Raw genomic sequence first — 16296 nt, forward strand, 5'->3', positions numbered from 1 at the left:
CTCTTTGTTAAAAAAGATGGCAGCACAACTCTTGGAGTTGCTCATAAGAAAAAACAGGTAGAATAAGAAAGGATTTAAAAAATTAATCTCAGAATTTTGTTACGCACAATACATTTTATGTTGATAAACTGGTTAATATTGTAACAATTTGTGGAGAAATATCTGTACGAACTAATGCTGGATTATTTCCTTTTTTCCTTTATAGAGATCACAGTCACCATGATGAAGACATGGATCCTGTAATCATAATTAAATAAAAACATGTGGCATGTTTGTGTTCATGATGTTTTTAAGATCCTGGCTTTTCCTTGTTTTTTTTTTTTGTTTTTTTTAAATGGCCTCTTTGCCACTACAGGGCTTTATCCATTGATGAATTATATATATAATTATAATAATTATATATATGATATAGATTGCTATATCCATGCCAAAACATTCTGTGCTGGTCAGGATTCTTGAGTCTGATTACTTCTCCTTGTTTTATCTCAGGGTGACCAGACGTCCTCTTTTACCCGGACATGCCCTCTTTTTTAGACTTAAAAAAAATGTCCGGGCGGAATTTCACAAACGTCCGGGATTTTGTTCTTCTAGAGCTTACATAGAACTTCGAGATACGTTTCGTTCCCAAACTAGTCCCGCCCTCCCCTACTCCGATTGGTTCGCTTGAGTGAGAAGGGGGCGTGGTGAAGTATCCTAAATTCTTCTGATTGGACGGTCTGACTGTAGCGCCATCGTTATTGGTCGATAACCTTCTCTGTAAACATTTAATTTACTGTGATTTACTCAATTTTACTGTAATTTACTCAAATTACTGTGATTTCAGTTTAAATGAAGGCAACCGGAATGTTTTGATGTACTATGAAGCTATCAAATCTAAGTTAAAGGTGGTACAACAAAATATTATAAATGTGTGCAAGTGTGCAAATTTCTCTGGGAGAAGAAGGGTTAAAATGTATTATGTCACATCTTTTAAACGTTTATAGAATCCAGAGTTTACCAGTGGTAAATATAACTGGTTGAATACTATTTGTTTTCTCCCAGTTTCCAACCCCATTCAATTGCAGCATAAACCTATTCAAAATATGGCTGCCCCTTATGTGGAGTCACCTGTGGAAACACCTTCATTCACAGACTACAAAGCAAGTTAATCCTTCATCTCGTGTGAGTTAAACTTAGGAAAGAGGTAAATAAAGTAATACACACCAACTAAACTGTCACTTTCGTGAATGTTTGAAATGTCTGTTGTTAGAAATAATTTCAAAATACAACACTTTTATTTTGGAAGGTGCACCTCTCAAGTCCGTGGTGGCGTAAATGAGTGCTGTGGACATTTGACAACACGGAAGAGTCAAAATGGCTTCGAGCGGACTGAAAGCGGTGGTAGGAGACAGTAAGTCGTGGATTTATTCTGATATTAAACTGAAAGAAGTAACATTCTCTACGGCTTTGAGACTTAAAGACTCTTTCGGTGACCCTCTGCGGGCTGTTAGTTTGGTTTAAACGGGTTGGGTGAAAATCTCGCTGGGAGTTTCGTCATTTAAAAGACTGCGCAAAACTTCCGCTAGAGTTTTTTGGGGAAACTGGTTCGGTTTCTGTAACGTCTTCAAAAAATCATAGAAAATTGGATTTCAACCGTGTTTTTTTTTTTAACTGACAGAGCTTTCAGGCGCTATGCACCTCGGTGTTAGTATGCGTCCTGCTTTCGGTCTTGTGACTGACCACCTCACAGTTGAAATACCTTAAATATTTGTATATAGCAATAGGTAAAAGAGCTTTAAACTCACTGACTTCATCAAATCCTTCGTATTAACGTTCATTGCCAGATGACTCTCGCTAGCCAGATAATTTAAACACGAATAACAATCTGTCCATGTAAACATTACAGGGAAAGTGCTAGACGTCCAGCCCAATAAAAGTTTACCTAATTTGCATATCTTTGGGGAGTTAATACACTAAAGGGCAAACCATGAAAAAAAGCAGTCAGCGCCCCAGATAAGCATTTCCGTTTTTAAAAATGCTGTTTGAAAGGCAGTCTGAAACGGGGGACTTGAGACAAACAAATTTTCTGACCTCACAAACCTAAGGAACCAATCTTGTCAAATTTTAGGGTGGGGCTTTTAAGCTGTAGACAGGTCGCAGGAGGTAGCCTAAATGAACAGATACATTTGTGCATACTGAATAAAAGTGAATGACATTTTGTTCAAAGAGATGAGTTTTTTTTTTAAATAAATGTCAGATACAGCAACTGCAAAAAAAAAAAAAAAAAACATAATTAGAAGAGAAGGGCTTAAAATAATTATTGTATTTTGATTTTAAATCCCACTTCAGACTCCTTAAGACACACTGGCTCTCTGAATCAACTTGTTTCAAAGCAGGTTTCACCCATGGTGCTGGCTGCTTATTTTCTCATTATACATTTTCAAAATATAAAAACACAACACAGACATTGTAACAAGGTCAAACACTTGATTTTCACAGGAGGAGTATTTAACGTTTTTTAACACATCAAATATACAAAATGTGTGTTTGAGATATCATAGCTGGTATAAAACAATTGTTAGACACTTATATAGGATTTTAGTATTATATCTTCTAATTTTTCATATAGTAAGGAGGCTTGAGCAACATGGCAGCATGTCACAATATTTTGACAAATACCTGATGTCAAGGAAACAAGGCTTTTCCTTAATATTTCTTTAGATGACTGTTTTGGTATTTTAAGTGTTTCATGTGACTTATTTTGAAATATCTACATTTAGACAATCTTTTGCATTATTTATAAGTCAGTGGTCTAACAGGTCTAATTTTAGGAATCCTTTGTCATTGCTTCCTCTTTTACGTGTGGCGAAAAAACAATTGCGTTATAACCTACTCACTAGTTATTGTTAAGTCTCTTCTGAAATGTTTAAATGGATGGGTGTCTGTAGAAAAGCATGTTGTAAAATGGGACAGAGTAGAGCAGTTGCAGAGATGCTCAGTGCCAATCATCTGCGAGAGTAGTATTCCACCAGCACAAGGTTGTAGTGAATGGAGGCTGTGTTATCTGGAGTGATAGGGCTTTGTTTAGTACTTCTGTGATCCAGAAATAATCAGCCAGTACCGGTACCTGACTAATCCTCTCTTTGCTGGGTGCCATCAACTCCTTCCCGCTGTTACTGCAACAAAGGGGGACAAAGTATTATTACTCTTGATTTAAAGAAGAAATGTTGAATGAACCAGTGTTCATAAACATCTGAAAAACAAATTGCACATTAAGAAATAAGTATCTTATTTAAAATCATGTGTGCCACAATTATTGGCATCCTTGATGTTAAGGTTATGTACAACGCCCATTTGCCAGCAATCTTCTCCTATAACGTTTCACAACATGGGAGAATACAGAGAGAGGGATCTTTGACCATTCCTCTATGTACAATCTCTCTAAATTGTCCTTTGTCCTCTCCTATGCACTCTCCTCTTCAGCTTCACCCCACAGGTTTTCAATTGGGCTGAGGTCTGGGGACTGAGATGGCCATGGGAGGAGTTTGATTTCAAAGAGTTCATGATGCCATGAACCGAAACAAAGTTCCCAGGGCCTTTAGAAGAAAAACAGTCCCACAGCATCACCGATCCTCCCCCATACTTCTCAGTGGGCATGGAGTGCTTTTCCGCATACTCATATTTTGTGTTATGTCAGACCCATTTCTAGTGTTTGTTGCCAAAAAACTGTATCTTGCTTTCATCTGACCAAAGCAGACGGTCCCAGTTGAAGTCCCAGTACAGCTTAGCAAACTTCAGACCTTTGGGTTTATGATTGTAAGTGAGAAAAGGCTTTTCCATGCATGCCTCCCAAACAGCTTGTTGACATGTAGATAGTGCCTTATGGGCAGATGTAGGCGAGTGGCTGTAGTATGATGCTAGTACCTGATGCAATTCTCTAACAGGGACCTTTGGAGAACGTTTTACTTCGCTTACCATGCTCCTCATTGTGCGTGGTGGCAAGATAAACTTGCGTCCTCATCCAGGCTTATTTGCCACAGTTCCAGTTGTTTTAAACTTCTTGATGGTTCCTCTGACTGTAGACATGGGCAGATGTAGGCGAGTGGCTGTTCTCTTGTAGCCGCTACCTGACTTATGAAGGTCGACACATATGTTCTCTTGTCATTCCCTTGTTGAAAAGTGGATAAGAGAAATGGGCCTCTGTGTCATGTCATGTTTATACCCCAGGAAGTGAAGATTCCTAGAAACTCTAGATAAACTACAGTAGCAATGACAGAAATGCTTCACTTACATTTATTTTCTAGGTATTGTTATGGGAGCCAATAATTGTGGAACAGGTGATTTTATAAAAAAAAATTATAATAATTTCTTAGTTTTAGTTATTTATTTATTTTAAAGGTTACATTTTTCTAAAATTTTTCAGTGTGAGATTATGATTCTGCAATAAAAATTGAATTTTAAGGCCTTTAACACTTTAACTAAGGGTGCCAATAATTGTGGAGGGTCCTGTATATTCCATCAGTATTGCTACTAATTTATACTGGACTGCAGTTGATGGCTACAGTATTGATATTGGTGTCAGTAAAGAATAAGTGAAACTGTGCAGCCTTTAAATGTTATTTAAATATGTGTTGTAACAGACATAATGTTCTTGCCCTTTATTCAGAGATCCTCACTGGAGTCCTCAAGACCGTCAAGAAAGATGGCGAATGGAAGGTAAAACCAGTAGGGTTCGAAATAGCCATTGAGTTTTTCATAATCCGTAACTGGTTGTGTTTTTGAATCATGTTTTTACTCCTAGGTGCTTATTGTGGATCACATGAGCATGCGCATTATTTCCTCATGCTGTAAAATGTCAGATATCATGGCAGAAGGTGTTACCAGTGAGTAAATTATTTATTATGAGATGTTTTGGCCTTTGTGTTGTTCTGTGTTTCCCTACGCTGAGTTACTCTGAGCTGTAAATCATCAAACCATGTCAGCAGTTACTCTGTAGAACAATAGACAGTATCCCTTTTTCATATTTTATTGTGTTCCTGTTTTGAACATATGAGATGAACCAAAACAGCACATTTTAATTGAGAAATTAGGTTTTAAGATTTGTTTTTGTATTATAACACAACCTTAGAGAGTAAATGAATGGTTCAGTATAGTAATAAATCAGTGATTTTCTCCAATGATTCTTCTTAACGTTAAGAAAACGCTGCTCTACTGACACCTAGTGGCTTGGAAATATCAGAGATTATGTACTGTATTATGAACAAAGTCTCACTCACGTGGGGGTCCTACTCTATGGAGCATTTTTATCTTCTATAAGTAGCACTTTACAGAATAACATAAATATTATTTGATCCATTTCGGTAATAAGAATGACTTTTGTCTCCTTTAAAACAATGTGAAATATTATAATATCCTGTATTTCTTTCAGTTGTGGAAGATATCAGCAAGCGCAGGGAGCCCATCTCTAGTCTGGAGGCGATTTACCTCATTTCCCCTGTGCCGAAGGTAATACCATTTTCCCACTGAATAAATTATATTATCTGACATTTCGATTCACATGTTCATATTTAATACATTTGTTTTTAATTTCTCCTCCCATATAGTCAGTCCAGGCTCTGATCAATGACTTCAAAGATTCTGCATTCACATATAAGGCTGCACATATCTTCTTTACAGACAGTAAGACATCCTCTACACCTGCTGGTTTTAGTGAATATACTTGGCTTGTAATATCCTTATATTACTCTTTAGTTAATTAAAAAATCAAGATTTAGATGTCAATGACCCTTGTATTTACATCTATTTAAACATTAAATCCTTTAAGCTGTATGCATTATTTGTGCATGTAAAACAATGCTTTTTTTTTTTGTCTTGACCTGCAGCTTGTCCAGACGGTCTATTTGCTGAGATTGGCAAATCAAGAGTTTCAAGGGTCATCAAGACACTGAAGGAGATTAATGTGGCTTTCTTACCATATGAGTCTCAGGTCTGGATTTATTGTGTTTGTGTGTACAATTGCGAATACGATAAATTAGGCTTTTTCTACATATAGGTAGATTTTATTTTGTCACTTACAGAAACTTAAATAATATTAATTATTTAGTCTAGCTTAGATTCTATGATCTTCCTCACTCTGATGACAACATTGCTCATTTAGTTTTCATTATATCTGCAATTTTCTTCTGGATCAGCAAAGCGTTGTCTTAAGGTGAATATATATGTTAATAATTTCAACACACAAATTCATCCCATATGATTCTTTTTTTCTGCACTTTGTAGGTGTACTCCTTGGATGACCCTACTTCATTGAACCTGTTCTACAGCCCGACTAGGACAAACCAGGACGAGCGTGCAAAAATGATGGAAGCTGTTGCAGAGCAGATTGCAACACTCTGTGACACACTGAAGGAATATCCTGCCATCCGCTACCGCCAGTACGCTTCTACCTCATTCCCATTTTACCTGGTCTTATATTAGGGGTGTTCACCTCAGATACAAAAAATAAGCTATTAAAGTTATCGTATATGATTGAATTTATTTAAACGTACTAACTGCTTACCAAATTAGGAAAGGTTGGTGAATTACAAACTAGGTCAATGTGCTGTGTGTATCTTAAAGGCTAAGCACCACTTAATGGACCTCCATGAATATTTCACATTATTTTAGTTACTGACATATATAAGTATGAATTAAAATGAAAATAGCAGCTTAATTTGCTTTAAAACTGACAATTTTATTAAATTGACGGAAAAACCGGAGCTCGCTACGGAAATTCTTGAACGCGACCGTGACGTCACTGGTGGACAACAGCTGAACAACGCCGCGGTAAAACACCGTTATGACTGACTGTTATGACAGGATCTAGCTAAATAACCAACATTATTCATGACAATAGCCTAGCAATAAGCTAAACTCAAATTTAGAGGTACCGTTATTCGTGTAAATGTGATCGAAGTCGAACTGGAATTCACCCGACACTATAAACCTCCGTAATGCAACTATCACTACGTAGCCGAGTATAATCTGAGCCACCGAGTTTAGCGAGTCAATCTAACGTTAACTAACACCAACTAAAACAGGCGAAATAAGTGTCCTTACCCTGTTTACCTCCATGTTACAGAGGCTCTTGAACACCTTTCGCTGGTTTCCTTACATGCCCATATTGTTGGAAAAGCACCAGTGAAATGAGCTACAGATAACGGAGTGAGCGGATGGTCCTTTCCAAAGTGCCCGTTTAAAGTTGACAAATTTAGTCCATTTTCTGGATATTTTGAGATGTTTGGGCCATTTGTGCACAGATGTCCCACTGTACATTGAATTATTGCAGCCAAAAACAACACACCTTTTCATCATTTTGCATTAAATTAAGTGCAACTTCTAGAGTTGTTGTCCACCATCTACGTCACAGGCAAGATGCCTATTAGAGTTTCTGAACACCATTGGTGGGGGGGACCAATTGTCTTTTAAACCTTATTCCTTGAATTATTCCTTGAACTAACTCAAATTCCACTGTATTTATTTGTTTGACACTTTCATATAGATGGTGCTTAGCCTTTAAAATTTAGATTAATCTGTTAATCGTAAAGAAATCTTATGTTATGAGATACTAAGGTAATCAGCAGTGGAAACATTGGTCTGACCTGCAAGTGTTGTTAACTTATTCTTTGTAGAGTTTTGGTTTCTGTGTTTGTTTTTGAGGGCCTTGTACTCTTGTTTTCTCAGAGGTTCACAGGAAAACATGGCACTGGCTGAAATGGTGCTGGATCGTTTAAATGCACACAAGGCGGATAACCCCAGTATGGGAGAGGTGAGGCCTTCAGATGTCACTGTCTTTTATGGGTCAAACTCTGAGTCGAGAGCTGAGGGAAGAAACCACTGGCGTTTGCAGTGGGTGGGAACAAGCAGTGAAATAATTGCTGTCTAAGTAGAGCTGGACGTGGGTTGGAATGTTGAGTACTTAGAGAGTAGGCTGATTTTATGTAGGACTTGGACGCATTCACTGACGGATTTCATAAACCCCATTCATTTTGAAGGGCTGAATTATCTCTGTACATATCTAGTTTAATGGAATGTAAAGAACTGAACTGACGCCCTAACACTTCACTTCTCACCCTCTTCAGTTTCCGCTATTCTAATTTACACTTCTTGACATTCATATGCTGCTTCTCATGCTGTCTTCTGCCGTCTTTTCTCTTCCTTTTGCTTCTCCCTCTCAGCTGGTTTTTCCATGAGCCAGAGGTGCGTATCTGAATGCCTTTTTCTTTATTTTCCCCCTCCCCTCCCTTGTTTAACATTCAGTCTCTGATTTTTTTTACCTGATAGTTCAGGTGTTCCCATTGTTCTTTCCTGCAGAAGCTGAATGCTTTAAGTGTCCCAACAGGAACAACCTCCTATTGTGAATGCATGCATTACATATTTTGTTATTATTCTGAATTTATTCTCAAGGTTCTGACAGTTAAAAGCTGCCAGTCTTTTCGTAAAACCTGTTTTTTACTGGTATGCATGAAACTGTTGCCATTTAAAAAAAGATCTGGGTTGGGACTGAAATGGATCTTGCCTGTGTTGATGAGTACTGTTGTGCATGCTGTGCATTTTTTTATCTTAGTGTCTGAAAAAAGCACTATCCACTCATAACTATTAGTACACATTGTGAGTCACCACATGCATTATGATTTGTCTCAAGTCATTGGAACAAGCAGCTCTATATAGTTACAAAGAAAGACCCTAATGAACATACTGTGTGCTACTAACCATGCAGTAAAATCACTGTACTGTAGCAAGGTTTGTGTATTTTCATTTGTTGTTTATTTTAAATCTGTAATTCTAATGTATATTTTGTCTCTGTTATAAATTCTGACTAATTCGCCCCTGTTTATATCAGTCATTATCAAGCAGGTATCCATTTTTTTTCACAGCCCACATTTCACATAGGTTCTGTCAATGATTTTTTTAAATTTGTATTTAAAATTAAAATACATTTTAATGTATTAACCGGCGCAGCAGGTAGGTGTCGCAGTCACACAGCTCCAGGGGCCTGGAGGTTGTGGGTTCAATTTCCCCTCCGGGTGACTGTCTGTGAGGAGTGTGGTGTGTTCTCCCTGTGTCCGTGTTGGTTTCCTCCGGGTGACTGTCTGTGAGGAGTGTGATGTGTTCTCCCTGTGTCTGCGTCAACGTGTAACACACGTTGGTAGGTGGATTGGCGACTCAAATGTGTCCGTAGGTGTGAGTGAATGTGTGTGAGAAGGACTGGCGCCCCCTCCAGGGTGTATTCCTGCCTTGCGCCCAATGATTCCGGGTGGGCTCTGGACCCACCGCGACCCTGAACTGGATAACCGGTTACAGATAATGAATGAATGAAGATAGAGGTATTTTGGGTGCATTTTACTTTAATAGGGATAGAGAAAAAACTGTTTGTCTCTCGTATTTTAATTTTAAATACACAGTAGAAAAATCTATTAACTGAACATAAACTGCCCTTTAACCAGGCCTGTTATCCTAAAAAGATGTGTAATGATATCCTACATTAAACATACTAAGCATGTTTACACTGGTTCTCTTTGTTTTAGAGCATCTAGCAAACTGACCTAAACCCTATCTCTGGCAATTGGCTAGCTTACTGAAATCTTTAAACTTAAAATCTATCTTTGTATTTTGGATACAGGGAACAGACAAGGCTCGTTCTCAGCTGCTGATTGTTGACCGTGGTTATGACCCCATCTCTCCTCTGCTGCACGAGCTCACTTATCAAGCTATGATCTATGACCTGCTGGAGATCGACCAAGACATCTATAGGTAAGAAATCAAAAGGGTCTGGAGGGCACATTTCCTCTTTTAAATATCAGTGTTTCTCAGTAGTCTGTGAATCTTTTCTGGAGTTGGTTTCTGACATGATTCTAACCTCAGTGATCCTGCTTGAAAATAAAATCAAGCCGTTTGACACCTTACAGATCATTGCATTGTACAATCTGTAACTGTAATAATAATGCTTCTTTTAACAAGAAATCACTCCCCGTGAGGATACAGTAATAATAGTTTTGCTAAGAGACAGAGAGAAAGAAACGGAGAGAAGGCATAATGACCCTACTAATCAAATAAAATACAGAATATTTTTAGAAATAACCGATCCCTCATTTTTGTGTTGAAGGCCTGTAAAGATTTGTGTGTGTAATGTGCTCCCACTGTTATCTATATATTTACAGGTATGAAACAACTAGTCTTGGGGAAAACAAGAAGAAGGAGGTTCTGCTGGATGAAGATGATGAACTGTGGGTTCAGCTAAGGCACATGCACATAGCTGACGTCACCAAGTAAGGACGGCAGTGCAGTATTAACCTGGTCCTACTCTCTACACCAGAAGTCACCAATCTTATACATAATGAGCCGGTGTGGTTGCAGGTTTTCATTCCAACAAAGCAGGAGCACACCCTGTTTGAACAACCAGTTCTTTAAAGACTGAGGCTAGTAGACTGAAGTAGAATCAGATGTGCTTTGGCTTTATTGGAATAAAAATCAGCAGCCACACTGGTCTTGATAAGAGGGGTGAATCCGCTCTACACTATATCTGGGCTGAGACATGTCTGTCTGTCTGTCTGCAGGAAAGTGACAGAGCTGCTGCGTACATTTTGTGAGAGTAAACGGATGAATACAGACAAGGTACTGAAGCATTCTCTTTTTTAGGGGTGGGAGGCATATGAGGAGATTTTAACTTGCTGGTGCTTTTTCTTTTCACTGTTTTGTTGTGGTTTAATGGACAAAACAAAGTTGTCTGTTCAAGACTAGACTAGAGACTAGAGTGAACGAAACCCACCCAGGAAGCAAGATTAAGAGCTATTAATAGTCAACACATAAACGTTGAGCTTGAATAACAAGCTACTTTTGTTAGATACAGCAAACAGTGTATGTAAATATTATTGTAGGGTTCTAATATAGTGTGCAAAATGGATATGTGGGGAGGGTAAAAAATTTAATAAATAAAACAGGAGCTGTGGCTATTTTGAAGGAAGGTCATAAACTGGTTTTAAAATAATAAGCTACAAAAGATTCAATACAATCTATTGGAGTTCTTGTTAACATATTTGTTTATAGAAGAATGAAAGAAGCTTCCTGATTCAAACTTTCTCGGTGATTCTAGTCATTAATATCAGTGCTTCTTGATTAGTCCTTACACCCAATTTGAGCAACTCTGGCTTGCATCTTGTGTTAGCCGCACCTAGCTCTTGTTTAAACATGTCCACCTTTTTTTGTAATTTTAAAGAGGCTATCAAATCAGTGTCGGGTAGGAATGAGTTAGGAAAAGCTGCTTTAATAGTCTAAAGAATGATCTGTGTTCATTTTAGTTGTGTATTTTTCTCTTCCTTGTTTTTTTAATGTGAACATTAGCTCTCTAACGTAAATCTTAAATCTCATAAATCATGTCAGACTTCTCTTCACTCCTGAATGTGTATGACATAGCTTCTGTTCTCACTTAGGCCAACATTAAAGACCTATCTCAGATGCTGAAGAAGATGCCACAGTACCAGAAAGAACTCAGTCTGGTTAGTTTTTTCCACATCATATTTGTTACATCATTGATAAAGATAGGGCTTATAAATTGTGGGATTAGGTGATGACAGGTGCATGTTTGTTTTATAGTACTCCACTCATCTGAACTTGGCTGATGCCTGTATGAAGAGATTCAAGACTTCTCTGGACAAGCTTTGTGAGGTGGAGCAGGTCAGTACTTATTTTTATTTAATAAATATCAGTCTATTACAGCAGAATGCAACAGTGTTTAATCTGAATATTACAGCAGTTAGTCAGATAATTACAACATTTATCCTTTTAAACGGGAACACCCGTCTTGTTTAACGCTTGCATAATTCATCCTTTGAGATGTAAACAGAGCAGTTTGTTCAGAGTGGTTTGATATGAAATGAGGAGTTCGGTAGAAACTTAGCGTGAACTCATACTTGGCTCAGTTACATTGTACCATGCCCAAGAACGACTCCCCCCCCCCTCCCCTCTCTGCAGCTCCTATAAGAAGATTCTTATGGAAGCACTTCAGTAGTAGATCAGAGTGATTCCCTTATCTCTGTGTGTGTTACGGTGTCTGTCGTATCTTTAACATTGTGTTCGACCATGACTGGAGATCACAATAGAGGCTTACAGTGTCCAACTGAACACTAATCAGATGAACTGGAGTTTGAGTCAAAAATGCTTATGCATGGTATGGATCACTTAGAGTGAGTGCACTGTAAATTTTTCTTTCCTTTCCTTGTGTTTGATGCACGTTTTTGTATAAAGAGTTTTTATGTAACATTATAGAACTGAGGGCACGCACACCAACAGATGTGGTTTAAATGACAGCTGTGACAACGCATCTTGTTTTAAATGCCCTCACACCCAGTGCCGTTCTGTCTGCGTCTTAAATATTGTTTTATTATGCAATCAGCTTGTACCAAGCGGAGTATAATTGTTACTGCACTGATGATGTACAGGAAGCCATTATGTAATCCCTGAGAATGCAGGCCATTAACACCATAGTGGTATTACATTGCCATTATCTAGTAATCTGCCATGCAGATTTACCTGCTGAGCTCTTTACTCAGCCCTCACACGTGTACTGCTTTTACTTCAGCATTGGGGGCTTAAGTGCTCGTGTCCGTGCCGAACTCTGAAGGAGTGTACAATGTGATTAATGTTGCTGTTGTCAGTCCACTAATGGATTGTCCATCTGCTCTCTGTTCGCTGGGTTCGCATCTCTGCAGCAAATTACTAATTTTTTTTTTTTGTAATTTCAGTTCATTCAAATGCCATTGAGGCAGACCCCTGTGACATAAAAAAAAATAAACTTTTACAATAAAGGTTTGGCCAGGGCTCTTATCCTGAGCCCTAAAATATAATATTGGGCAGCAAAAACCCAGCGTTAGGAATCTTGCCCAAGGAATCTACGTGAGCTATGAATTGAACTGTAGTCTCTGCCATGTATAGAACAATGGTGTTATTACAACACTATACCAAATCATACCAAGATACAAGTATACCTACTTTTAAACGTGGCTTTGGAAATAAATTGGTTTAATATGTAATTACTTTATAAATAAAAGCTGTCACGTGTTGAATGTATAACAAACTATTAATGATTATAATTTACCAAGCGTTCTTTGATCTTTAAACAGGATATGACTGAACTTTTGAAACCTTAAGGTGGTTATTTGTGGGCCACCTCTTTCCACAAGTGGTTTTCTGTGACCATTGCTTGTATCCAGGCAGATTTTTTCAGTGTCTGTGCTTTGTGATCTGTGCAGGATCTTGCAATGGGATCTGATGCAGAGGGAGAGCCCATCAGAGATGCCATGAAGAGCATTGTTCCTGTTCTTCTCAACACGGAGATTCAGCCATATGACAAAATCCGGATCATACTGCTGTACATCTTCCATAAGAAAAAGGGTATTCAGACTGTCTTCTATTTAAGAACAAGGCACTACACTGCTTTCCCCACCTCTTACTAAGCTTCAGCATATCGACATTGGGACTTGTGTATATCCATATGAACCGTGTCAAAAATGCCATTGTATGTGTCCTAGGAATTGGGGAAGAAAACCTCACCAAGCTAATTCAGCATGCCAACGTGCAGCAGGACAGCAATATTATCACCAACATGCAGCACCTGGGCTGTCCCATAATCGCTGGGGTGAGGGACCTTCTCAGTGCTATAGATCATGTAGATTTCCATAGCCAAAATAATACAGCTGTTGTCAGTTTTGATGATGTGAATTTTTTGGCTTGTTCTGCAGGGTGCCAATGCTGGTAAGACCCTACCAGACAGGAAAGAACGAACTGAGAGCACGTACCAGCTCTCCCGCTGGACCCCCATACTCAAAGATGTCATGGAGGTAGATTAATTATTTTTTCTAGTGAATAAAATGTTCAGAACTCAATGTCTGTTTCTGGTCATGTTTAAACTGACTCTCTATTTCTCAGAATATCATTGACGACAAGCTGGATAAGAAGCAGTGGCCGTTCCTCTCAGACCCTGCCCCCATCACCACCACCCAGACTGTAGTGAGGTAAGAGCAATGTATGGTTTACGAAAGAGAATGGATTACACTTACAGTCTAGAAATATATATTTTTTTTACATGCAGAAAAAGCCTAACCATGGTCTGCTTTATGCCTACAGATTTATACTGGTCTAAAATTACTCCACAGTTGTCATGTCGCTGTCATACTTAGTTAATGTCACTCCAGAATTTTATTGGACACATCAAGTGGTTTGAATGTCAACACATTAAAAACCTACAATACCTTTTATGTCTGAAAATACCTAACACATTTTCTGCAGTCGTGACTGTTTGTAGCAGTGCTACTTCTGATTGACAGGTTAAAAACAGAGCCCCAGAGCTGAATCAGTTTGGATTTGGCACGTGTTGTTCTCAAAAAAGTAATGAGAAGCTACGGACGTAGAAAACCTCAATTTTACACTTCAAACTCTTAGCATTTTCCTTTTGGATTCTACTGGTTGAGGGCGGCACGGTGGCGCAGCAGGTAGTGTCGCAGTCACATAGCTACAGGGACCTGGAGGTTGTGGGTTCGATTCCCGCTCCGGGTGACTGTCCCGGTGTGTTCTCCCCGTGTCCGCGTGGGTTTCCTCCTGGTGCTTCGGTTTCCTCCCACAGTCCAAAACGCACGTTGGTAGGTGGATTGGCGACTCAAAAAAGTGTCCATAGGTGTGAATGTGTGTGTGTGTCGCCCTGTGAAGGACTGGCGCCCCCTCCAGTGTGCATTCCCGCCTTGCGCCCAATGATTCCAGGTAGGCTCTGGGCCCACCGCGACCCTGACCCAGGGTTACAGATAATGAATGAATGAATTCTACTGGTTGAAAAATAAAGAATCAGTAGGTTCATAATATTAACGTGTTGTGGTAAAATACGTTTTACAAGTATCATTGATGTTCTACAATTTATTTTTTATTATTTTAACTTGAAACCCAGCAGTGCACGGTTTGGACACTGGCACAAAAACAAGGCTGCAACAGAGTACCGCAGTGGCCCTAGGCTCATCATCTTTGTGATTGGTGGCGTTACACATTCTGAAATGCGCTCGGCTTACGAAGTCACCAAGGCCACAGAGGGAAAATGGGAGGTGCTCATTGGTGAGTTAAGCCTTACCTACTGATCATTTAAAACAAAGCAAAATCACATCACACAGCAATATCTTACAGAAAATGTTGCTTTTTCATTAGCGTGAGGTGGAAATAAACTTGCATCACAAATTAAAGTCATCAGAACAATGACAATATGCATAACTTATACATATTTTAAGTTGTTTTATGAAGAGTAATTGTACATTTACAGTCCATTGTACTCTCAGCAAATATTTTTCCATCTGTTTCAGGTTCATCCCACGTTTTGACACCCACCAGCTTCCTGAATGATCTGAAGAATCTGGATCAGTCAGACCAAGCACCTGCTTAGACACGACCTACGCTTTGAGTCAAAGCCAAATCTGATGCCTGTCTGAAAGCCTGATACTTTTGAACTTACCGATGTCTGAAGAAATCAGTTTACTGTGAATGGTTTTATGTTTGATCTTGACATGGAAACTGATGATGATTCACTGTCTTTTATTGTTCTCTTATTTTAAATTTCCAGTACAAACAAAATGGTGTATATATTCATGGTATTTAACTAATTTAATATGACATTTATGAAGATGCTGTATCTCAAATCTGTTCTTAGAGTCCACATTACATCTTGCCAATGTATGGGTGAAACCCTGTATGTCCCCCCTCCCCCATATCCTGATACTGGTGTGGGCTTTAGAAATGCACACTGGATTTACATATAATTTACCATTCTTTTATTTAGTTATTTGCGTCTTGTTTTTCTCAGCTACACAAAGAAAGCTTCTGCACTTTTAAATATTATGGAAGCAGGAGTTGTGGGAAAGAGCTGGTGTTATCTATGTATTAAGGAAGAGCTCAGGCAGTGAGGACAAATCAGTCCACACTGGTTTTCGTTTTTTTCTTTACTTTTTCTAAGTCGTGGTGATAGTTGTCTTACTCTAAACTTTCGCACTTTTTCTATGTTACTGCACATATCTGTCATTTGCTTGGGAAATGTTTGTTTGCCTGTTTGTTTAAGCTTAATAAAGTTGCACATGCTTTATTCTGATTTCAACTTCATGTATGTCAAGCCACTGTCTTTCAATTGTCCCTTTTAAAAAGGCCAATTTGTGCTTAGATAAAACGTTCAGCTATCTACACACATTTCATTGGTAATGTTCACTAAGTCATACGTTTTGTCCTTTGGGGCTCAGGAACGTGTTTCCTACAGAT

At 38.6% G+C, this 16296-nt stretch overlaps 1 protein-coding gene across 2 annotated transcripts; it reads left to right on the forward strand.

The window, feature by feature from the left end:
* The first annotated feature begins 1067 nt into the window (after nt 1-1067).
* stxbp2 (syntaxin binding protein 2) lies at nt 1068-16115 on the forward strand. Of its 2 annotated transcripts, none has more exons than XM_066674781.1 (20): nt 1068-1183; nt 1286-1390; nt 4646-4695; nt 4781-4862; nt 5408-5484; nt 5583-5658; nt 5862-5965; nt 6259-6413; nt 7702-7786; nt 9641-9771; nt 10179-10286; nt 10575-10632; nt 11448-11513; nt 11611-11691; nt 13266-13407; nt 13545-13651; nt 13755-13853; nt 13942-14027; nt 14954-15111; nt 15354-16115. In XM_066674781.1, the coding sequence occupies exons 2-20, from the start codon at nt 1354-1356 to the stop codon at nt 15431-15433; spliced, it is 1782 nt and encodes a 593-aa protein (XP_066530878.1). In that variant the 5' UTR covers nt 1068-1183; nt 1286-1353; the 3' UTR covers nt 15434-16115. The 2 variants fall into 2 exon arrangements, with proteins under 2 accessions (XP_066530878.1, XP_066530877.1); XM_066674780.1 differs by having other exon boundaries at nt 1070-1183; nt 14951-15111.
* The last annotated feature ends 181 nt before the right edge of the window (nt 16116-16296 follow it).

This window comes from Hoplias malabaricus, chromosome 6, assembly GCF_029633855.1.
Source record: "Hoplias malabaricus isolate fHopMal1 chromosome 6, fHopMal1.hap1, whole genome shotgun sequence".
Classification (NCBI taxonomy): domain Eukaryota; kingdom Metazoa; phylum Chordata; class Actinopteri; order Characiformes; family Erythrinidae; genus Hoplias; species Hoplias malabaricus.